Genomic DNA, 23,779 nt, shown 5'->3' with positions numbered 1-23,779 from the left:
AATTACAGATAACCCACTAATCTTTCCTTGTCTAGAGAAAAATATAAAGTTTCACCTTATTACAGCAGAACAAGACATTACTCAAATGTCTTTGGGGAAACTCCCAAAGATTTGCCTTTCTTCAGCTCATTCTTAACCTTTATGTTAAAGTTCTAGCTGGTCTCAACATTTATTAGCCTGGAAAGAATATAACCAGAGCAGCTTTAGCGGTAGCACAATTTTTCTGATGGTTTATTTAAACTTCAAGCAAATAACTACCAATCCTAATGTTTAATTCCAGCTAGGTTTAAAATATGAATGCCTTAGCTTGCTTACTTTTGAACATGGAAGAAACAACGTGTTTTCTTACTATGCTCTCCCTTAAATTGCTGATGCAGCAGTCCCAAAACACATGACCTTAAGCACAGAGGCTGACAGGCTTTGTAGCCTGGGTGAATAATGGAACCATTAAACGGACTCAATTTTGTGAAATATCTACTACAATGATTTTATTTTCAATACAATATGAATTCAGAGGCGCTTCTTTCACTTTGTCTGCAGCAGTGCACAGAAAATCCTTAATTTCAAAAATTTTTCAGGAAATTTAGCTATTACACATTTACTATTTTTGCATCTTTTAAAAGTAATGTAACAATAATTACTAATAACTAGTACTATAATATTTCTTTTGGAGATAATATTAGTAATGTTTTATATATTATTGTTTATATTAAAAATACATATAACTTTCCATACACATTGGTGTCCACCACATCCAAACAAACAGTATACACAATGGCAAATAGAAACTGGAGTTTTTAAACCACCCTGAATTACAGTAAAAACGCTGCCCTTGACTATTGAAGTCTGTTAGCCAGGGGCAATTTATACCTCTTGGGGAATCCTGTGGGAAAGGAAAAGTTCATTTCATAATGTACCATTATGATCTAAAGTACATACACACATACACACAACTTAAAACTTGAGCTGACACTCTGAATTCCTCTTTGCTACTCTCCATCCACTTGGTTGGCAGGAATTCTTACATTTCAGTTTTAAAACATGAATTTCAGTACTTCTTTTACAAGGTGCCATATATACATATGGAAAGGCTTTTAAAAGCTCCATTTACTTTACTGTGTGTTTGTATTATGGTAGCACAAAATCCTCCACAAACATCATATACGTCCTTGTGCAGGGCATACACACTTCCCTCACCTCCCTCCTCCGCCTTTCTGCCTCAAAGAGCTTACACTCCCGTTATGCAAGGCTGATGGTAAATCACTGGAAAAGTATCAAATAAAAAGATTACAGTTCTCATTTATTAGGCCAACACTTCCCTTCTTTGGCTGCTTTTGCTTTAGGGGAATGTTCATGTAGACTCTTATCTGAAGTCCAGTTGGTGAAGTGTTTCTCCTTGAAATCAGTCAGATCCATCGCACTTTTGAATATTTATTTTTCAAAGCTTTTCTTTGCAGACAAACAGTGGTAGACGTAGCTAGAATTCTTATTTCTACCCACAAATAAATGGTTCAGGATGACACGGAGCAAGCTCTGTCATTTCATATACAAAGTTTAACACATACAGTACCCATTGACACAGCAGAATCTTTTTAGGGGTCAAACGCCAAACAAGAAGACCAAATAAGAACTACAGTTCTGAAAGTGTTTTTATCCTATCCATGATGCAAATAATTTAGTTGAAGAAAATTCTCTGCACATTGCATAAAACAGTAGAATTCCCACAGTACTGAGACATTTAATTTAAAGATATAAAATAGCTTGCAGATCATGCCATCTTAGAAGTAAATTTTTACTTTTTCAAATACCAGATGTTGAAAATGCTTTTTATTTTTAAATGATGGCTCCAAACCTTTGTTTGAAAGTTACCAGCTTTTAAACTGACATGGTAAGCGGGTCAAGTTATACAAATTCTAAATATGTAAGATCTTGTCATTCCTAAAAGGCACTAAAAGTAAACCAGACCTGTTAAGCACCAGCCACTGTCATGGGCAAATCTTGGCTTGAACGCCCTCATTTTTAGTATTGTTTCTGTCTTATATTAAGAATATGCATCAGCAAAGTTTCATAATTTTACAGAATGTTCCTTTACAATTTCTTGATTTAATCTCTTTGGCATTTCACCTTTAAGAACTCTTCAGCTTGACAGACTGGATCCAGCTTTGGCTTTTAAGACATACTTTGCCATTTTGTGTGTCAGCCTTAATCCATTTGTCTGTTTCATTCTTTTGATTCATGTGACCTGGAAAAGAGAGGTCTGCTTAGTTTAATTTAACACACAGTAAACATATCTTCACATTGCCTTTTTTTCAGCCCCCCTGGCAATAGTTATGAGAGACTTTTATTGGGTCAAATTTGCATATTTTTAGCAGGGGCTTCTGACATTTCATTCTTGATACAGTTTTTTTTGCATTAATCTCAGTTCCCATAATATGTTATTACAAAAAAGTTATGGTTTTTGTTATATAGTACCATAGTTTTTATTACTTCCACCTGAGTGGCCAATCCAGCCCAAACCACGACAATGGGCTAGGAAATACATCTACATTGGACATTAATCTGGCTAAGTAATTTGGAAAGTTTTCATCTTTATTATAAACATGGAAAAGAGACATGGTTAAGACCTGATTTTCCAGATGACCAAACACATTGCTACTATTACTGCTTTCTTATGATAATGGGTTAAAAAAACACCCACCCCAAGATGTGTGTGTCTTCTATGTTTCACAAACTTCTTATACATGCTCTTGCTCACTGTATAGCAGACAAAGGAATTCTTAATTTACAATTAAGAAACTGAGGCCAAGAGAGAATAAGCGGCTTTCCAAATTTATACAGAAGATTTATGACCAAAATGGGAATTAAACTGGGATCTTTTGTGTTCCAAATCAGTGCCTTTATCACAAGATCAGCCTTCGCTTTGGTTTATCTTTACAAAATATCTTTTATTATTACTTTAGCGTTTGTGTGACTGAGCAAGTTCTAAGTTTAGAACTAATTTGAGCCTGGAATAGCATGAGGGATGGCAGGGAAGCAGAATCTGAAGAAACTTTGCAAACATGCTCTGCTCTGACCTGTAACGCAGCTGAAGTTAAATTTTGGCCATGTCAAAACCAGTGGCGAAACTCCAACTGACATCATTGCATTGGTTTCCACAACTCAAGTCTATGTGCCAGAACTTTTCAATAGCGTTTCAGCGCTTTGGTATTTGGAAGTGTGATTAATTTAAGGTTTTGGGCCAAACCCACATCAATTCACTAGCAGGCTGAGGTACTGTTTAGAAGTATGGGATTTTCAGAGGAGTCCAACACTGACAGAGTTCTCCCACTGAATGAAGAGGTATTTCAGTGTCCTTTGTTATCAGCCTACAACATGCCTTTATGGATCTACATGTGGATGTCCTAGTACAATATCTGCACTCCTGATTGCTCCAGGCAGCAAGTCTCAATCATATTCAGTCTCAATATCATTCCTACTGTAAGGCAGAATCCAGAGTTCTGCTCCACATCTAATGATGGACTTAAATCTATGATGATGATCACGAAGTTGGACAAATGTGTTGTCTGTGAAATCTGTTAAAATGTGAAACTTCACCTCCTCAGAAAGCTTTCCTGAATCATCGATTTGCAACAGTATTGTATCAGAGAATACAGAACAGAAACGAAAACAAAAAATCTACGTTTTAAGTAGAGGTAGCCCTTAAAACATTAAATCAGCCTGAATTTTAAACAGAAAATAGCCTCCAGGTGTCAAAAAAATGAACTAACAAAAAAGTGCAAAGGAAAATTTCAGTTGATCCATTAACAGAGTTGCAGAGCACTGAAAATACTGAAAATACAGCTTTTTTTTTTTTTTTTTTTCTAAGGAGAGAGGACACAAGAAGTGTAGGGCAGAGATATATTTCCAGAAAGTGCATATGGGAGTGCTTGGTCCCAGTTCATCTCTCTCATGGTTTTGTCACCATGGCTCGTACTTCCTTACAAGGAACAATCACTGAAGCACAGAATCAGCCCTGTAAATTAACAGTTTCATGCACTGATTACACCCTGCTACACTTTTGCTAAAAGTTAGAGTTGTGAAGAAACACAGAAACAAATTAACAAAAGCTGCTTTAAAGCCCAGTTGTTATCTGAGCTCTGTTTCTCATTTTGCATTTGCTATGTGAACTTAGAAAAATGTTTTGTTCCTTATGCTTCTTTTGGAGATTTGCCTGTGAAGGGAATGCAGAAAATATCAAACTGCTCACAGGAAAGCGAGTGTGAAGTTCCACTCCCTAGGGACGGAGATCTTCAAACTATTTTAAGGTTATTAAACCTATCACCAGTAGCAGGTTCAAATCAAGCTTAAGATGTTTAAATAGCTTCGTATATGAGGTACTAATCAAGCAACAAGGTTTAGTTGGAGACCTTCTGACGACAGTTTGGTCTTAACTGTACTCACTGCCTGTACTCTGAATACTGTGGGATTTTAAGTGGATTTTGAGGATGACTTTGCTAGCATGTTAAATCACAAAAGCCAACAGCCTGCTGGATTAAGAATAATGAGGTTTTTTTTTTTTAAAAAAAAAAACAACAACAAAAAAAAAAACACACAACACAAAAAAACCCCAAACAAAAAACAGAGGAGAAGACGGACGCATCGGTATGCTCTGTGGCCACTTTTTCAATTTAACGCCCAGGAAAAAGGGGTTTTTTTACCATGTGTGGTATCTAAAGGCAGAGAACACTTCTGCAGAACTTTACACAGTCAAGTACTGACTGTTTATTCACTTGGCTTCCTGGAGACCGGAGAAGTTAAAGACAGCTCTATTTTCATATCGTAAAACGCACGAAGAGGAGCATATTTTAAACATTTTCACTGGTATTGTTAGGACTGTGGTGTATCTCAAAGGCTGTGAACAGCTTGAGTTAAATGCAGGCTGAAACCAATAAAAATTTGTAGGATAGCATCTCATCTAATGTGTTTTATAAAAGTTGGATGAACTTTCTATTTGACTTGAGGGAATGTAATCTTTTCCAGATACAACCTGGGTCTTTGTTTTTTTTTTAAGATACTGCTTAGGGACCAAGGCTTCACAGAGGGACAGTGTTTAGAGGGACACTGTAAAACAAAGCTCTTCCCACTCAATTCTAGTGGCAAAGAGTCAATAAAAATTGCTTCTAGGAAAGAAGGGAAGTTTTGAAGAAGTGTCTTGAGAACAGAGGAAAGAGGGAGGGACACGGCAGTGGATAGTGTTATTCCTGGGATCAGAACCGTAACTCTGAATGCAACAGACCCAAGTTAGCTGCACAGTGGGAGAAGGAGTGCTACACTTGGACAGCTGTTAAGTTTCAGGAAAAAACTTAAGTTTCAGCAAACTGACATAATACAAGCTCTTTCAGTTATTTCCCTTTTAAAGGCAAGTTGCTTGCCTCACATTATTCACTGCCCCTTCAGCTGTGTTTGTATTTAACCCTGGAACTCCAGGCAGCTAAACACACAGACATTACCTTAAAGTAAACAATATAGAACTTCTGGTAACAAAAGCAGTGAAACACACCCATAAAAACTTGTATGCAGCGTATGAGATTCATGCAGTCAGCTCCCTCCTTGCACACTGGCTTTGAAGCAACCCTACAGGGTAAGTCCACAGTAAGTCCACAGCACTTTATAGGCCGCTCTCCCAGTATTACTGGATGAGGAGCCATTATGTGAGTAGTGACAAGTAAGTTATTCCTGAAGGTAGGAAACACGTGTCTAAATCCCATATGTTCCAGAGGATAATCCAAATCTAACCTCAGGTAGACGTGAAAGTAATTATTTCGGTGCATGCCTAAGTGAATGAGATTGTTGTAAGGAGAAAGGTGCTTCTCACCACAATCTACCTGGAGAACCAGGAAGGGTGAAAAGGATTGAAGTAAGAGAAACCCAAAAAGTCAGAGACAGGACAGTGGTATCAATGTCCATCTTTTCAAGGGAATCTGGTAATTAGCCAGGCTGACTCTCTCCAGAGGCACATGAGTAGAAGGCCATCTAAGGAGTTCCTAGTGATCAAAAGAAGACTTGGATGCTGGATCAACCCATAAGGTAGAGGCAACATCTACCTCACAACTTTCACAGGAGAAAAGAGGTTAGAGAAGACAACAGGAGATTCCTCTCCATCCCCAGGGCAGACATCTGAGGGAAGGCATAAGTTAACATGAAAGACAGAGCCCTATTACCTGTGTGCACGGTCACCAGAAGGCATGGCTCAAGAGCCACTGTTCAGATGTGGCTCAGTAAAGCTCTAGCACTGTGGATGGGGTGGGATTAGTACCAAAAGCTAAAAATCCTGTTAACTGCTCCAACTATTGTCACACTGGATGAAATAGGGAGCAAGAATATCTCAACTTGGGAGAAGACAATCATTCCCAAAGAACAGTAAAAGGACAGAAAAATACACAGAGGTTGGTTTGCCAGCTTGAGAAAGTAAAAATAGGAAGACAACCACCGACAAACATCCACAGCCTCTGAAGAGCACCTGTGACACTGTGGGTCTTTTACCAAGGAAAGTCATGCAAGTGCTGAAAACCAGATGGAGTAAGTGACTGCCAAAGTTAAAAGCTCACTTGGCACTAAGCAGATGGATGGCATCAGGTCAAAGGTTGCTGCTGGATATGAACTTGGCACCAGAACCGGGGCCAGGGATGGAGAAAGATCCGGAATCAGATTAATCCCTGGCACCAGTCAGAGACGTAACATTTCCATGGTGTAAAGAAAAGGGCAATGTTCCAGGCAATTAGATTTGGAAATTGACACCATCAGCTACAGGATCCAAAGAAAGTCTCTGAACAATTGCAAGACTTTTCCAGCAAGCTTACAGTTCTCAACACACAAGCTAGCAATGGAAGTGGGCAAAAGCGTGCCCACTGGCTGCGTTTATTTAGTCCTCAAATTCATCCACCCACATGCCTCATAACCTTCCTTTGAGTTACTTTGGAATGGGTGGGAGCAGATGGTCACATCAACTTAGGACAAGAGTAAACAGGGCTGAAAGCAACCTTCTGAGGATGCACTGTATTTAACCTGACATGCTTGCCTAGCCTGTTCTTCACAGTCTGCAGTACTGACAGTCCCATGGCCTCACCAGACAAGTGCTTAATACCAGAAAGTGTATTCTATTATTTAGCTAAGGTGTTTTTGTTGGTTTTTTTTTTTTTTTTTTTTTTTTACAGTAAGGTCAAATCATAATTTCTAGTCCTACCACCAGTGGACAGAGAACAATTTATTTCTTTCATATCTGCAGCAATTTCTTAAGTACTGGAAAAGTGGTACGTGTCATCTTAACTCAGTCTTCTTTAGACAAAAATGACACTTTTTTTTTCAGTCTTCCCTCATAAATCATGTTTTTAGGCCTCTGATCACGTGTTCTCCTTAGGAGTCTCTACAGTTGTCCACATCTTTTTTGAAGTACAGTACTCAAAACTGGACACCTTCCAGTGAAGTATTACTAATGCCATGTAAAGCCAACAGATTATTTTGTTCTGTTACAGAACAGTCATGTTAATACACTGCTTATTTTTTTCAACTGTGTAACATTATTTTTTCCTGTTTACTGATGTTTTTATTGAACTGTTCCTCCTTTTGGAACTACACAGGTAATTATTCCTACCTTTTTACTTTGAACTTAAAAGGACCTATTGCAAAAATGACCTAAGAAGCACATAAATCAAGATTACTTGAATTTTAACCCTGCCCTTCAAAATATTTGTAACCTCTCTGGCATGACAGTCTCCTAAGCCCCTCTTCTGCTTGCATATTTGACGCTTTCAGCCTGCAACCCTTCCTCTTACCATATGTAGTTCCACATATAGTTAATGATCCCTACAGGCTTCTTAAATCAGCTGATTTAAGAATACAGGCAGACAGGAGAAATGGGGAAGGCACAGACATCAAGTAGCAAGGGCTAAGCAGAGGCCTTTCTTCCTACCCTCTTTGCCAGGAAAGGAAAAGAATGCCTTGACATGATCCCCATCAGAAATTACTGGAGTTACTCAAACACTCTTGAACTAGACAGCTAGACCAGCGCTTAGCACAAAATATCTGGTTTTATAACAGGTTTCATTATAGCACACATACTATTTCCAAGAGTGCCTACTGATGTCAATGGAAACAGATGCCTTACCCTTGCAAATTACTGTGAAGAGTAAACTCCCTGGCACTGCTCTCTAGTTCCTTCCCGTTCTCAGCAACTATCCCAATTTTGCAGGAAAGTCCCCTCCTTTTCTAAAAGGGCAAAACGCCTTTTCACACTCTCATCACTCTGCCTCTAGAGCATTCACCCAGGCTTTCATCTTGCTTTGACTAAATCCCGCTCTATTCCTTGGCTATCTTGCGAAGCCCTGGATGTGACCACTTGTGGGATTGTAGTGTACTGGCTTCCCCACTCAGTGTGGAAATGGGAGCCACGAAGCAAGGTGATGACATACACCATAACTGCTGTAACAGCAGTAAAAAAGTCTTTCCTAGAGCAGGTGACAGACTAGGTGCACGTTTACTCAACTCACAGAACTCTAACCTGTCTTCTACTGGAGAGCCTCCTCTCTGACATCTCTCACAATATTCCCAGAGGCAAGTAAAGCTTCCTGAAAGCAGCCGGTTCCTGTGTTATCCACATGAGAACTGGCTAGTTTCTGAAAATTAATCTATTTTTAAACTAACCTTTGAGCTTAGAAGCATAAAAATCTAAACTGCCATGCTCTTGTGATAGAGAGTTTTTTTTCCACTTGGCAAAATCCCTCGTCTCTCCATTTTATATTTCTTTAGTGGCAGCAGAAGGACAGCTATAGACTCTGTACCTAAAACTTCAAGGGTGTATAATGTTTTCATGATATAGAAACAGTATTAAATGATTTTTAATTATTTCATAATCTACTTGTACAATAAAATTCTCAAATATCAACTTTAAGATGAAGAAATTGTTGAGAATGAGGGGAAAAGTGCTTGGCCTGCAGAAAGAATACACTGTCCCCATGGGACAAGGTAAAGAGAAGGAGAAGCAGGACACATCTCCCTTGCCATGCCAAAGGAATGTTACTGACTTGGCAAAGAAAGGGGAAGCACTGTTTCCAGAAGGGTAAGAAAAGGAACAAAACATGTTAAAACCAACTACTTCACCTCTCTTCAGGTTTGTTGCTTCTTACTGACCAGTAAAGAAAAAGGAGGAGAGCGCTGCTCACATTATGTGAGAAAACACTCAGCAAAGCTAAATGCCAGGTACAAAGACAGATGAAGATATGTTACTTCAGGACAGCACTAGTTTAGCTGAATTGTATCCTGCAGAAAATCCATTCAAGGGCCTATTTTTCATTAACCTTACTATAGATCTAAATTGATCATAATACATTTTTCGTGCAATGCTGTAACCTCTTTAAACACCTGAAAAAAAATCAGTGGCTTAATGCTTTTGTCTCTGCATAATTTTTGATGATTTCCATGCCTTTGGCGTTTGTGTATTTGAGGGTTAACTAGAGCTGCTTTGGGCCTCAACCACCAAGATAATTTCCATACAGAACAGTGGGTTGAAAAATTGCATCCGCTTCAGCAATGACTGTCCTGCGTAAACACTGACTGGGTCATGAAACCAGAGAAGGCATTCAGCTGTGTATATTTGAGACATCACTCTTATCTTTAATGTTGCCAGAGTAACGAGAGGATTGACTGGCTGGTGGTCCTCATTCACTGGGAGATGTGCTGTTTTACTGCTGAGGTGATTCATTCTATAGAGCCTTGCTGGAATCCAGGGTCCTTCCACAGGTTTCTAGCCTGAGAACTTCTAAACATAGTTTTTTAAAAAATTGTATTTAATAACCACTAGGAAATTTAAGTGCTAGTTACTGTTCAAGACGGGCAAAGGTACACCTACACATTTAAAGACTATTTTATATAGGAAGGCTACATATTAAAATTTTGTACATATACTTCTAACATTTCCTGACTTTGAGATGATCATCTTACATGGGGGCAGAAAATAAGCCTTGTGCATATTTTCTGAGGTTTAAAACCAAAGAAAAACTCAAAGCCTCACCCAATCTGCTATCCTATCAGGTCATACTGACATAACACGTTCAAAAACAAAGCTGGAGCCTTTAGACACATTACGTTAGTGTTTCCTCTTGAGTAAACTGAGTAATTGGTAACAGCAACAACTTCTAGATAGACACGTCTGGAGAGGAGGAGAGAAATACACACCCTGACAATGAATTGTAAAACTGTTTTCTAAAGCAGGAAACAGCAAGATTTGGGATTCCCGAGTTCAATTTTAAATGCATTAGAAGAATGCTTCCAGTAATTGCAGGCACCTTTCCATGTCCTCTATTCCTCCATGCTCCAGGTCTTCTGCTTTTCTCCTAGCTATCTCCCACCCGTAATTTCTCAGCCTGTCCTGCACTGTTTAACATTTATACAGTACATTTATAAATATGCCATATACCCCTTTTATGTCCCCTTTCCACCCAACAGAGATAGACAGAGAAAACTTTTCATTATATTTTTAATAGACATTCCCTAGCAATTTATTTTATGTGACTGTCTGTCCAACAAAGCAATGGGTCAAATTCAGCCCTGGATTACCTCCCACAAATTCCTTGGAATAATGCTGAGGATGAATTTGGCTCTATGACTTTTGTTAGAGAAGCAGTTGTTTGGATTCACAACTCATTTACCAAACAAAATGAAAGAGTCATCTAGTAACACGAGGAGTACAATGGTACAAGTAAACATGTGAACCTGAAACAGATGAAACAAGAAGCCAAGAGCAATAAACTCATAAGGAAACGTAGATGCCTTTGACTAAGGCCAGACAGACATTTATTGGAAGCCAAGATTAGTAAGCCTTACCACTTATAGTTACGTGGTCATCTTTCGAGGCGCTCTGTGTTTCTTTTAACTGGATCTCTGAGCTCACATCCACTTTTCTTCCAGATAACTGTAAATAGGCTTTGAGCGAGGCAGGCACCTTGACTGTAATTGAACCTGGTATAAATTTAAATGAAAGCAAGTTAATTTAACATTGAGATCAAAGCATGAAACAGACAATTATTTAGCTAACTTGAATCAAATCATCATTTGTTTTTTTTTTTTTTGTTTTGTTTTTTTTTTGTGTGTGGTTTTTTTCACAGTAACCTCTTTTTTTGGTCTCTGAAAGGATAAATGAAGATATCTTCATTTATCATAACCAGAATACTGTATGTCACATGTAGAAAACAGTGTCACAGTATTTCTTTGACAGACATGAAAATTAACATTGACATACACGGCTAGCAACAGCTCTTGGCAGAGGATCTTATTACAGGAATGGTTCAAGGGAAGCAAATCTAATAGATCTCACAAGTATTACGACTTTAGTTTCACCTTCTAGTTGCATATTTACATTCCCGAGTAAGGACAGGGGATCAGATTTGACGATTAACCCATCTACTACATGCAACCTTATGAAAGAACTGCTCCTCTGGAACGATGAGATGCCACTTACATACTGTTAACACTCACAATTGTCTCTGCTTTACTGCACAGGGCCAGTTGTTCACATCCTTGAACAGATGCAGTCTCAAAAGTGACTAACCTGTTTAGACTATGTATCACTAAAACGTAAACTACTAGCAAAAGTCCAGCTTCGGTGGCCCGAATAATTCTACCCTCGAGATTAAAACCAGAAATTCCGACTTCTGCTTTCCCTAAATATGTGCTTCTGTGCATCAGACTGAAGGCAGATGCTGGGCCCCCAACCTGCCCATGTTAGTTAAATTTGGAATTACTCAGTCACAAAGTTTGGAAGCTGCACCCTACACATTAAAACAACGACCTACCAAAATTCAGAATACACTTTCTGTATATGTGATCCTTAGTTTTTGCCCTATTCCAAAATTCACCTTAGAAAAACATAAAAAATTTTCTTTAAATACACCCCAAAAGCTGAAGCAGAACATGTTAAGGCAACTGATGATATAACAACTAAGTAGCAGTCAGAAAACAACCCTAGCTATACAATTTAAATTCAGCAGAATCACTTGCCTATGACAGTCCTGATAAACAAATAACTGTCAATATAATTTAAGCCTAAGTTTTGCTGGATACACAAAAGCCTTAGGATAAGAAAGGGAAAAGGTCTTCATCTCTGGGTCCTCCTTGGAGAGTTGCTCAGTAATGTGACTCATAAAATCCAACACACATGCAGCTAATTTATCACGAATGGGACATTTTCTACGCTGCAGCTGTCAGCAGTTACTCTGAATTTACAGGGTAAACGAAAACAGAACTTCATCAACTTTGCCTTTACTAAACTGGGCTGCCAGAAGAGATGTCAGGCAATGTTTTGAAAATAACATTAATTAGCTTTTATGAAATACATTCCTCTTTGCTACTAATTCAAAGAGAAGTAACTTAGTATTAAGTGACTCAAAAGGTAACTAGGAAATAATATAAAAATCAATTTCTTTGCACCAATGGAACCAGAATAGCTTGTGCAGAAAAGTGTCACACGTGTTTTCAATGCATTTCTTTCACTACTCCCCTTTTGAGTAACTGCTAGGTTTTAATAGGGCACAGGCAACAAGAGAAGGGTACTAAATAGCATGTTCATTTAAACCACCTGAAGTGTCTGACATGATGGTAAAATCAACTATGGAAATGCTGTAGTGGTTTGGTTTTTTTTGCAAAACTAGGACTAAGAAGATGCTTTGGGCTTTCTTAATTGCCATTCAGAAGATATGATATTGTAAAACTATGAATCCAACTTTAGGAGTGAGTTCTTAATTAAGAAGCAAAATTCTAGTGAGTAATCAGGAGAAAAAAGGAAGAATGGTAGAGTAAGGCCCACTCATCTTTGTTTTTCTGCCTTCCAATTTCAATAACGGGACATTTCACCCGGAAAAGGTGGGAAAAAGAAATGTAAATGTGATGGTTGTCACTCTGCACATGCATATATCAGCACGATGGAGTAAACGGTGCTCAATGCAAAGTGCAGATCGTAATCCAAGTCAACTCTGCAGAATTCTGCTGGGTAGATTGCCAGGAAAAAAAGAAAGTATTGAAAAAAGAAAAAGTCTGTAATCCATTTTAAGTATCATTGCCCCTTACAGAGTCTACTGTATTATAAGTATTTATACACATTTTCTAATAATGAGGTAAAAAAGAATGTAGATAATCAACAATCACAAACTAATTTTTTCCAAACAGATAAACAAAAAAAACCCCTTACCTCCTTTTCTTTTACATCATAATCTGCCACAAAAAATATTTGTTTTAGTTTGCTAACCTTTCTGGGATTTCAGATCCACTTTTCTTAATTGACTGACATAAACATCTATTGCCCCATGATGTGTAGAAGCTTTTAGACTTCCATCTGATGAATCTAAAAAAAAAGAAAAGATTTGTGCATTATTCACTCTTTTTAAATAAAAATTTGTGAGAATCTTTCTCTGTACTTTGAGCTAATTTTGTCAATTCTTTTGTGTTTGAGCAGTATCTTATATTCATTTACTGAATATCAGACTTCTCTTAGAAAAACAAGTTTCTGAACAAAACTTATCTCCCCAGCCCAGAAGTGCAGCATATGCTGGTCCCAAGGCCATAGCAGCTGTTGCTGAACTTGTAGCATCTACAAGATCTCAACAACACTCCCCTCTTTCTACAAGGATGGATTCATCTTTGTGTGACAATCAAGCACAAAATCTGAACACTAAGATCTGGTTTAGTTTCCAGAAGATTTCATTTGCTCAGACTCTGCACAGGGAGAACTTTACCCAGGAAAGCTACCCCATGCAAACAACAAGCAATTGTGCATTGTAACATCTGTTTAACAACACAGAGGAACTGCATTATCAGCCTTTGTAAAGGCTGATTCACTACATCTGAATTTTAAACAAATATTTGAGATTAATATGTATACTAAAGTGCAATAGTTAAGTGCAACATTCGTTCCTTGACCTGGAATAGAGACACCCACATTTTCTTCTATACCTTATGAGCTGAAATTTATGTCAACAAACCTCTCTGAAGAAACCTTTTTATAAATAGAAAGCCTTTAAGAAGCCTTAATTGTACATGTGATAGGTAATCTTTAATTACTTGCAATGGATTCCAGTTTTAATACACAAATTTCCACAATATTACAGTGAAGTCCTAAAGAGCTAACTTTTGAACTACTGGAAAGATGTGTAGCTGATGAAAGCTGTGAAGAAATTATGAAGTAACTCTAGAGAAGCATAAAAAATTACATATGTACGTGAGCAAAAGGCAGTCAGTGAAATATCTTTTTAGATCCACTCCTAGAAATGAAAGTATTGGCAAGAAATCTTGAAATATTGATAGAGACTGTTTTTCTTAGTTTCTGGATGTGCATAAAAAAAGAAACACAGTCAAACTTTCAGAACCAGCTAAAATGACAAAACGAAACCTGAACAAAACTTCCTATTTTAAAATGTGAAAACATTAATGAGAATGAAGTGAATTAATCATAACAAGGATGTCTAGCATTACTGCCTCAAGCTTGCCATACAGTTTTAGCTCTTAAGTACACTCATCTGGAACTTTTCTGATGCCAGATCTCAAGCACAGATGTGGAAGATTACTGTATTACATAGAAAAGTAAAAACATAGAAAGGGATTATTATCCCAAAGCTATAACTGATTTCTCTGGAAGGGGAAGTAATTAAAAAAAAAAGTAGACAATCCATATTTAGTCAGCTGAGAACCTGAGACTGTCTTTGACTAATAAGAAAACAATAACAACTACAATTCGATGTGAATGTTTTTCCCATCTCAGCAGACTGTGTTGAAGAAGTTCTGTTTCAAATCTAAAGGCAAAAAAATCAACTCTTCGTTAACTGAAATTTATGAACTAGGAAAAGAGTTTTGTTTGTGTAAGTCACAACAAAACATTTTATTGATAACTTTTTAAAATGTTTGTAAGTTTGAAAATGAAAGTTGTTTAAACAGAAAAATTTTGTATGAATCCATGTTTTTAATGTTTGGTTTTTTTTTTTTTGTAGTGATATATCAGCATTTTCATGTAAAAGCTACTTTTGCAGATATTTCAAATCAAATTTAGTAACAGCCAATCACCGAGACTCCACATAACCTTGACTGAGATTTTGCTGGTGACAGAAACAGGAAATATCCAGCCTCTGACTCTTCTGCTTTAAACAAAATATGCACTTAGTTCCTTTACCTGCACTATGAAGAAAGGAGAGTCTCCTGTGACAGGACAGTGACCTTGTCCAGGGAGAACAACTGCTAACAGTCTGTACAACACCACCAGCTGATGGTACTTTACAGGGACAAATGTTTATTCAGTGAATCCTTCCTCTTCCCACTCTTCAAATGCAAAAGCAGCTCCTGTGAGATTCTTCACAGTGGAAAGATGCCTTTTGCAAAATCTATTAGGCCCACTTCAAGACTGAAAAGAGTTTCTAGATTTTCAATTTTATATATGTGTGTGTGTGTGTGTGTGTGTGCGCGCATAAAAAAAGAATTCTAATTTCTTGAGAGGGGATTCTGTTTGTAGGCAGCATAAACAGAATAAAGGATGCAGGAAGCAGGCAGTAGGCATGGGTTCGCCAAGGCACAGATTTACCTTGGAAGTAAAAAAAAAAAAAAAAAAAAAAAAAAAACAAACCAAACCAAAAAACAACCCGAGGGAAAGCAGAACACTGTTTTGGGAGGATGAGTTGCCAGATTTTTACTCCCAGAGTACACCACTGAACAGAAGTTTCTTATGGCAGAAGAAAATGCAGCAGTTTAAAAAACACTGAGAACCTCGGCAGCATTAACCAAACACTAAAGATAACATTACAAACCTGTTTAGCTTTGATCCATGGAAATAACATGAAATATATTTTATAGAAACAACTGAACATAATTTATGGAAAGAATTTTATAGATATGATATTAAATACAAATGCTTACATACAAATAAGAATGACATGAGGCTTAAATTTGTTTATCACTTCTACAAGGTCTATTAAAAATACCGTTTCAGTTTTGTGTCTCTCTAACTCTAAATGCGAAGGGGCAAAAAAAGCTTGGAAAATGGATTAAAAACAGCAATGATGAGGTTATGTAACAAAAAAGGCCAAATCTAAATAAATAAATATTTCAACAAGAAAAATTACCCTACATTAAGTAACACAATCTGGTAGGACAAAATACATAACTGAAATAATAATGGAGACAATACATATTTTACAGTTATGACAGAACAAAACTAAGGCAATTTATTTTTAAAGATACACCTAGTGTCAGCTGAGATCAATGTGAGTAATTAAAGGTAAAAAACAAGAAAAAAATGCATAGTTTGAATCCAGAGTTTGCTAAGGACTGACAACTCAAGAGGAAACACAAGGATGAATTGTTCTACTGGAAAGAGAACAGATGGTCACTCTTGAGCAACTCCAGCTATTTAAGAATTTACTAGTAGAGAAAACAAAAAGCAAAAAAAAAAGCTAAGAAGCAAGATGTCCTTGACACAGTTTTTGCTAAACTTTGTGAAAAAAAAAAGTTTTCCACCACAGGCACCAGCTATATTAGCCTTTATAACACAGAAGAGGAATTCTGACTCTCGTCCCAAATACACAAACCTGTATGCGCTCAGGATCAAATAGAAGCAGTGTGTTTGAACAAAGATACTAATTCTTATTAGTTAAATCAAAATGAGTTACAAAGACTGATATGTGAAGTCGGTAGTATGCTGAAACTACATTAAAGGGCACATAAGTAGTGCTCAGAATTCAGTTTTTATGGAATAATCTTAAAAATAATCTTAGAGAACGAACAAAAGTAATTTTTTTCAAAACAATCCATCTAGTCATTTTACTAGTACAGCTTGAAGAATAAGACACAAGTCATAACTTGAGAAAGACTATGCAACTACAGATCACTGAAAGGCCCAGAAAAGTGACAAAACTGAAATATCATTCACAACATTTAGTATCTCTTCTTCCTTCATTTTATAAAGTCAAGTACTGAAGAAAGGAATAAACACAAGTGATCTTTCCTTAATCTAAGCAAAACCATATTTTCTTTTCCTAATACCATATAACAACTGACCTTGACAAAACTGATTTCAATAGGAAAGCACAAAATATTTATTATGATTTGGTTAAAGATTGAAGAAAGCATAAGATTCTAACATATGTGAAGCATAAGAAAGATTTAATTCCTACTTAACTGGATATCTAGTATTGTTTCTGAATAAAGACTGGTCAATTTTCTTTAGTTTATTGTTCTAAAACCGTCACATGAAAAATACTATGAAAAACTGAAATGTATATATTAAATAGACTAATTAAACATACTACTAAAATCACTAGCAGTCCTTACTATACTCACCATCCAGACCTGGCAAAACAAATGATGTAGCACAGAAAGCAAAGAAATCTCTCATGTAAACAATTCCTTTGCTAACTGAATTGTCCAGACTACCCCTTTACCTTTAAATGATCTGTTTCTACCTTAATTTTAAAGTTATATCCATCGGTGTTAAAGGCCATAGTCTCTTTTGGGTAACTTGTTCTGTTCCAAAAAAACATTACATGCCTCAATCCAGCATCATAATACAATGTGCCAAGTACAACTTCACCTTGATAAGCCTCTGACCTATTGCAGATCAAATAGGATCTTCCTCTGTAAACACCTATCCACACAGTCCATACCCATGCATCTTGTTCCACAGACTATATCAAACTGCATTAATCCCTGCAAACCAATTAGCTATAGGTCTCTACTATTTTAAATATTTAAAGAGACTAATGGGGTGTAAGCAATTTCTGAAGAGATACACGTATCTCGTCAGGAACATGACTGTCGATAATATGAAATCCCCACAAAACTTCCTGTGGAGGTTTCAATAAATTATGTAAAACTGCTCCTCTGTGAGCCTCAAGCTCCGGGCCGGTAACTAGCAGTAAACTCCAGGGTCAATACTGGGTCCAGTTCTGTTTAACATCTTCATTAAAGATCTGGATGATGGAACAGAGTGTACCCTCAACAATTTGCTGATGACACAAAACTAGGACAAGTGGCTGATAGACCAAAAGGTCATACTGTCATCCAGAGGGAACTGGACAGGCTGGAGAAACGGGCTGGCAGGAACCTCATGAAGTTCAACAAGGAGAAGTGCAAAGTCCTCTACACGAACAACCCCAGGCACCAGTACGTGCTGGGAGCCACCCAGCTGGAAAGCAGCATGGCAGAAAAGGACCTGGGGGTCCTGGTGGACACCAAGTTGAACATGAGGTAGCAACATGTCTGTGCCACAAAGGTGGCAAATGGTATCTGGGCTGCATTAGACAAATCATTGTCACCAGGTAAAGGAAGGTGATCTTTCCCCTCTATTCAGCACTGGTGAGGCCATACCTGGAGTATTGTGTCCAGTTATGGGCTCCCAGTACAAGAGAGACATGGATGTGCTAGAGACAGTCCAGCAAACGGTACAAAGATGATTAAGGGACTGGAGCATCTCTCCTATGATGAAAGGCTGAGAGAGCTGGGAGTGTTCAGTCTGAAGAAACGAAGGCTCAGGGGAGATTTTATATACCTTGGTATATTGGCATATCCTTGGAGATATTCAAAAGCTGTGTGGTCATGGTCCTAGGCAACCTGGTGTAGGTGACCCTCCTTGGAGGCACACAGGGTGGACCAGATGATCTCCAGAGGTCATTTGCAATAAACATTGTGCTTTCTTTTCTGTGACAACTCCTTTAAAACTTACTTTTTATTGCAGATCAAAACGCAACAGCCTACTTTTCACAACAGGATTTCATTTTCACAGCTTTAAAATTCATAGCTTATAACACTTGTAAAAGAGTAGTAAGGAAGTGTTAGCCTTAATTTTACTCTATAAGAATGCTGACCTACTGAGGAAAAAAACCCCAAACTACAGAGTGATTTCTTCAGCATCAATGGTATTTTATCCCAACAGGAAAACCACTTTGGGTTTTGCATTCAAGATCTAATAAATAAGTAGTATTCTACAATACTAAACCCAGTCCTGTATTTTAATATGCATGAGACATGCAGTTCTTTTATATCACAGCTTCTTCTTTCCAAGAAGGACAAATACATTAGTCTAGCTCTGCTTAGATTCAGACTTTCAGATTTGTTCTCTTGATTTAAATCCATGGAAATTTTATCTTCATTATGCAAATTTTTGCAGATTAAGAGTGGCATAAGTGGGAAACATATGTTTGAAATACAATGAACAAGCCTAACACTTCTAGGATACCATGTTTCTTAGAATGTATCTAACATATACTAAATGAAAGTGATAGTACTTAAAGAGACATAAGAGAGCATTTTGGATTCAATTACCAAGAGCTTTCAGTGCACCTCAACTACTGAGGTAAGGAAACATCTTTTCAAAAAAATCTCTTATTTTTCCACTTGTGGCATCCTATGAAAGACTTTCAGACATCATATCTGTAAGAAAATATTGCCTGTTCAAAGTTACTGGAATTGGATCATACTTGGATGCATAGTTATATTTCTGCTGTCTGGAATCTAGACGGTTTAGCTCTATATTGGGACAGAAGTATCCATCGGTGGATGAAACAGGTGTAGTCCTTCATTTTCCTGCTAGAATCAAATAGGTACTAACAACTGTAGCAAAACATACATTCTACAAGTATAAAATATATATCTATCTCGAAAGTCAGAAAAAAAAAATATTACTCCAAAACCAATATAAACTTAAGTACTACTATATCATCATCCAGAATCTTCAGTACCGTCATGAGATGCTATAAAACATACATGATGTAACATCACCAAAATTGTTTCTTGCTAATAGAACTCATACAGAAGTAAAAATGTTTATTCTTTTAAGCTGCAAAGAAAACCCTATTGTTCTCACGCAGCAGCTACTTTTTCTGCATGCTCCAATTTTTGGAATTAGTTTCTCCAGGACATAAGTTCTGTCCAGAATGCTATATAGTCTACATTCAAAAGGACACAGAGGGAGGGAAGGGGAACAGGGAAAAAATGACTGGTGATAAAACCAAGTAGTAACTCAGTAGATATTAACTCATTGTGGACTTTTTTTTTTTTTTAAACTTTCATTTTTCTTAATCTGACACCTGAGGGATAAGAACAGGCAGGATGGAATCAGCTGCTTTGAGAGCATCACCCTTCCTATAGCATGGTGTGAAATAAAGCATAGGAACAATGGGAAAAAAATTACAGGTCTGTCATAGGCAGAACACAGAACGTGGTAAAGTTCTGCAATACAAGGCTGGAAGATGAAGGACACTTAAAATGAGAGCCAGAACATTAACATACTTCAAGCAGATGGCAAAGACTAGTCAATAGAACTAATTGCTATTAGGAGAGAAATGTGTGCATGGATTATTATTTTTTTTTTTAAAGTACTTAAGAGCTGTACTTTATGAATTACAGTAAATGCCTTTAATGGGATTCAGAAATGAGGTTTTAAATTTAAAAATTCCCTGGATCACTATTAAAAACTGAATTCTGAAGACGACACTCACAGATGCAGCATTACTTATAAATACACCAGAGTTAGTTTTGGATAACTGAAAAATAAAACAATAAACATCTTAAATACCCTACTTGTTTTCCATAATTAATTTCCTTCCTAAAAAAAACCCACCACCTTTGGTGTTTTGTCTCAGTACTAGGGAATTGCCTTATTACACTACTCTCTCATCACAAAGGAGGAACTCGGACACCTCAGTTCACTTTCATGTCAGGACTATTCTCAAATTTATGTTTTTGAGAAAGTTTAACTGTTCTTAATTGTTAAGTTTCTGTTGATTTAAGACAGTGAGCATACAGCAAGTCACTGAAGCCTTTAGGTCATCTAGTGTGTTACTGAAGAAACAAATTAGCAGAATAAGACAAATTGACACAGACATTTAAAAACATATAGAGTTTCTTGGATCTCAACATACAGTTTTCCTGGCTAGAAAGAGTCCCTGCTGTCCATAAGCTGGTTAAGGCTCTAAAATGACACAACCACTGTAAGCTTTATCATTTCTGACTACACCAAACACAGAAGATTAATTTCTTCAATACATAATTGGGTTAAACATAAGTAATCCAGTAAGGAAAAACAATTTTTTTTTGAGCTAGTAGGGGAAAATTTGGCTTGGCAGCAGGGTAGAGAATATATAATCAGGCCATACCAATACCATTGAAAAATATGCAAATTCTAGCAGGACTGAACACGAGCCAGCTGTATGCCCTGGCAGGAAAGAAATCCAATAGTGTCCTTGGCAGTGTTAACTGGAGCATAGCCAATGTACCAAGGGAAGGGATTATCCCCCTCTACTCAGCACTTATTAGACCACACCTGGAATACAGCATCCAGTGTTGGGGCTCCCAAGAGAAGGGAGACAGCAATAAACTGGAGTGAATTCAGCAGAGAAGCACCCAGATAGTCAGGGCGTGGAGCACCTTCTCCATCAGGAGAGGCTGAAGGATGAAGGCTTGCTCAGCCTGGAGAACAGACTGCTTCAGGACCTGACAGTTTGTGCGAGGATGTGATCACGAAGACAAAGCCAGGCTCCTCAGAGTGGTGCATGATGGGAGAAGGATAGACAACAGACATAAGCTGAAACAAGAGCATCAATCTGGATAGAAGGAAAATCTTTTTCACCCTGATGACAGTCAAGCAGTGGAACAGTTTGTCCAGGGAGGCTGTGCAGTCTGCATCCTTGGAAGTTTTCAAGACCACAGGATAAAGCCCTAAGCAACCTCACAGTTGGCATGGCCTCTTGAACAGGGGGTTCGGACAAGACAACCTCCAGAAGTCCCTTCCAATCTCAACCATACTATAATTCTGCAACTTCCCAAGGTCTCTTCCGACCTGAGTTCTCCTATGAATTTATTGAATTAAAATAAAATAAAAGATTCAGCTAGTTCTAAAAATAAAGTATTCCATTACTTTTCGCAAGATAATTCAGATTTCTAATGATTATTTTAAGTAGTAACTTAAACTAGAAGCAAAAATAGGTCTGCTTGTTTTAAATTAAGAAGTCATTCAAAACTCATAGAACATTTGTTAGAAGTAGGAAGCTTCTAGTGTAGGGTTGGAAAACAATTTGTCAGTGACTAACAAAGCTCACAGTATAGAAAAATTAAAAAAAGGAATAATTCCTACTTGCGTATTTCAACAATGTAATGTGAAACAATGCCATATGCTTAAAAATCAGACTGAATTTCAGATAGTCTTCAAAAACTAAAAACAGATTTACACAAACAAGTAACACCAAAATAATAAAACACCCCGTATTCTACAAATAACAAAAAAAGCAGAAAGTTAAAGAGAGTGAGAGCCAATAGCATTGCTTTACTGTTTTAATGCCGACTTACACAGGAATAAGAGACTGTCCATACAGTCACTTTTTTTTCCAAAATATTTTGGGGAAAATAAAAATGCAGCACTCTCAACTCAAGTTTGACTTGTAAATAAATCTCTCCAAAGCAAAGAATACAGCCCCAAAATCTAGAGAGGAGGGTGTTTTTTCAGTTAATTGATAAAATTCTGCCTCCAGTGAAATAAATAACTATATCCCCTATGAAAACCCAGCCAAGGAAGTTAGAAGAGCCAAGTTGTTCTTCCTATTTCTATCAGCAAATCCCTGTCAGGCCTCTGGCAAGCTAACAAGCAATCTTGGGGCATAAATTTCTCATACACAAAATCTTTCACTTAAAACTTTACATTTTCTTTCCCAAGTTTTTAGAGTTGAACCACTAGCTCTTAAAAGTCTTTTGCCTTTGGAAAAATCCATAAAAATCTAAAGGATGTTTAATGCTCTTTGGGAAAAGAGCTTTCAGAATTGAAATTTGAAAAATACAGTTTATTCAACTGTAAAGATGTGTATTAATGTTTAAGCTGAAACTGGTTAATTAAGGAAAATAATCATCATCTGTTGATGGAAAAACCTACTGCCTATGTTAAGAAACCTTTATTTAAACAATCTTCATACTCTATGAGTTTATTTAACAGAAGGAAAAACAGACTAGCAAGCTTAATTTAATTCTGTGGTTTAATGACTAACTCATAAGAATGTGTATTGCATTCATTTTCCTGGAATGTTAATATAGATTGCCTAGAAACATAAGAGTTATAACAGTACAGATCGTCCCTGAACAATGCTTAATGAGTGACTATGGTTACTACCATTATCAGAAGTCTTTCAGTTTGGGGCTGTAGCCAAGTTTATTTACAGAAGGGAAATCCTTCTACGTACATTCAAGAGACACTGACCCTTGCCTATGATTCTGTTACTTCAATTTTCTGCCATAGAAATAACATAACCAGAATTTGAGTTTCTCACTTTTGTGTTGATGTACTATAAAATGCAACTGATATAATGTATACCATTATTGATAACTCCAAGTTATCCTGTTTTATAAAAGCTCAAGTTCCTGAAAGAAAATTTATGAGCTGTTTTTATTTCTGAAGGGAAAACAATGTTTAGCATAATAGTTTGGAAACGTTTAAATTATCACAAGCCTTTCCCCTCTGAATATGTAATACATGAATGATTAATGCTCCACGATATAAAAATTAAACATAATCATTGATATCAACAAATGTAAGATAGAGAACTAGGTTAAAGGCAAAATGATTTGATGTACGCTTAGTGTTTTCTCATGTCCTTTTATCCCAACTTAATCTAAAAGATGACACCTACACTCAGTCTAATTTGTGCAAAGCCCAGCAGGTATTGTGGTATCAAAAGCAGCCTGCCTTGCCCAACAGCAAAAGGCTGACAGTCAAGTTTGGAAAGGATCTCCT

The 23,779-nt window shown here is 37.1% G+C and overlaps 1 protein-coding gene across 1 annotated transcript in view; it reads right to left on the bottom strand.

Annotated features, from left to right (window-relative positions):
- Nucleotides 1-473: 473 nt before the first annotated feature.
- FAM185A (family with sequence similarity 185 member A) overlaps nucleotides 474-23,779 on the bottom strand; it is a 47,632-nt gene continuing 24,326 nt past the window's right edge. Inside the window, exons 6-8 of the mRNA XM_082498213.1 lie at nucleotides 13,274-13,369; nucleotides 10,858-10,992; nucleotides 474-2,242 (exon numbers count right to left, since the gene is read on the bottom strand). Of these exons, the coding sequence (XP_082354339.1) occupies nucleotides 2,127-2,242; nucleotides 10,858-10,992; nucleotides 13,274-13,369 (347 nt within the window). The 3' untranslated portion in view covers nucleotides 474-2,126. The remainder of the gene's footprint in view (nucleotides 2,243-10,857; nucleotides 10,993-13,273; nucleotides 13,370-23,779) is intronic.

Source organism: Vanellus vanellus, assembly GCF_965231255.1.
Source record: "Vanellus vanellus genome assembly, chromosome: 1".
NCBI classification, from domain to species: Eukaryota; Metazoa; Chordata; class Aves; order Charadriiformes; family Charadriidae; genus Vanellus; species Vanellus vanellus.
Note: the sequence above shows the minus strand (reverse complement) of the source record. Positions and strands in the feature narration are given on the sequence as shown.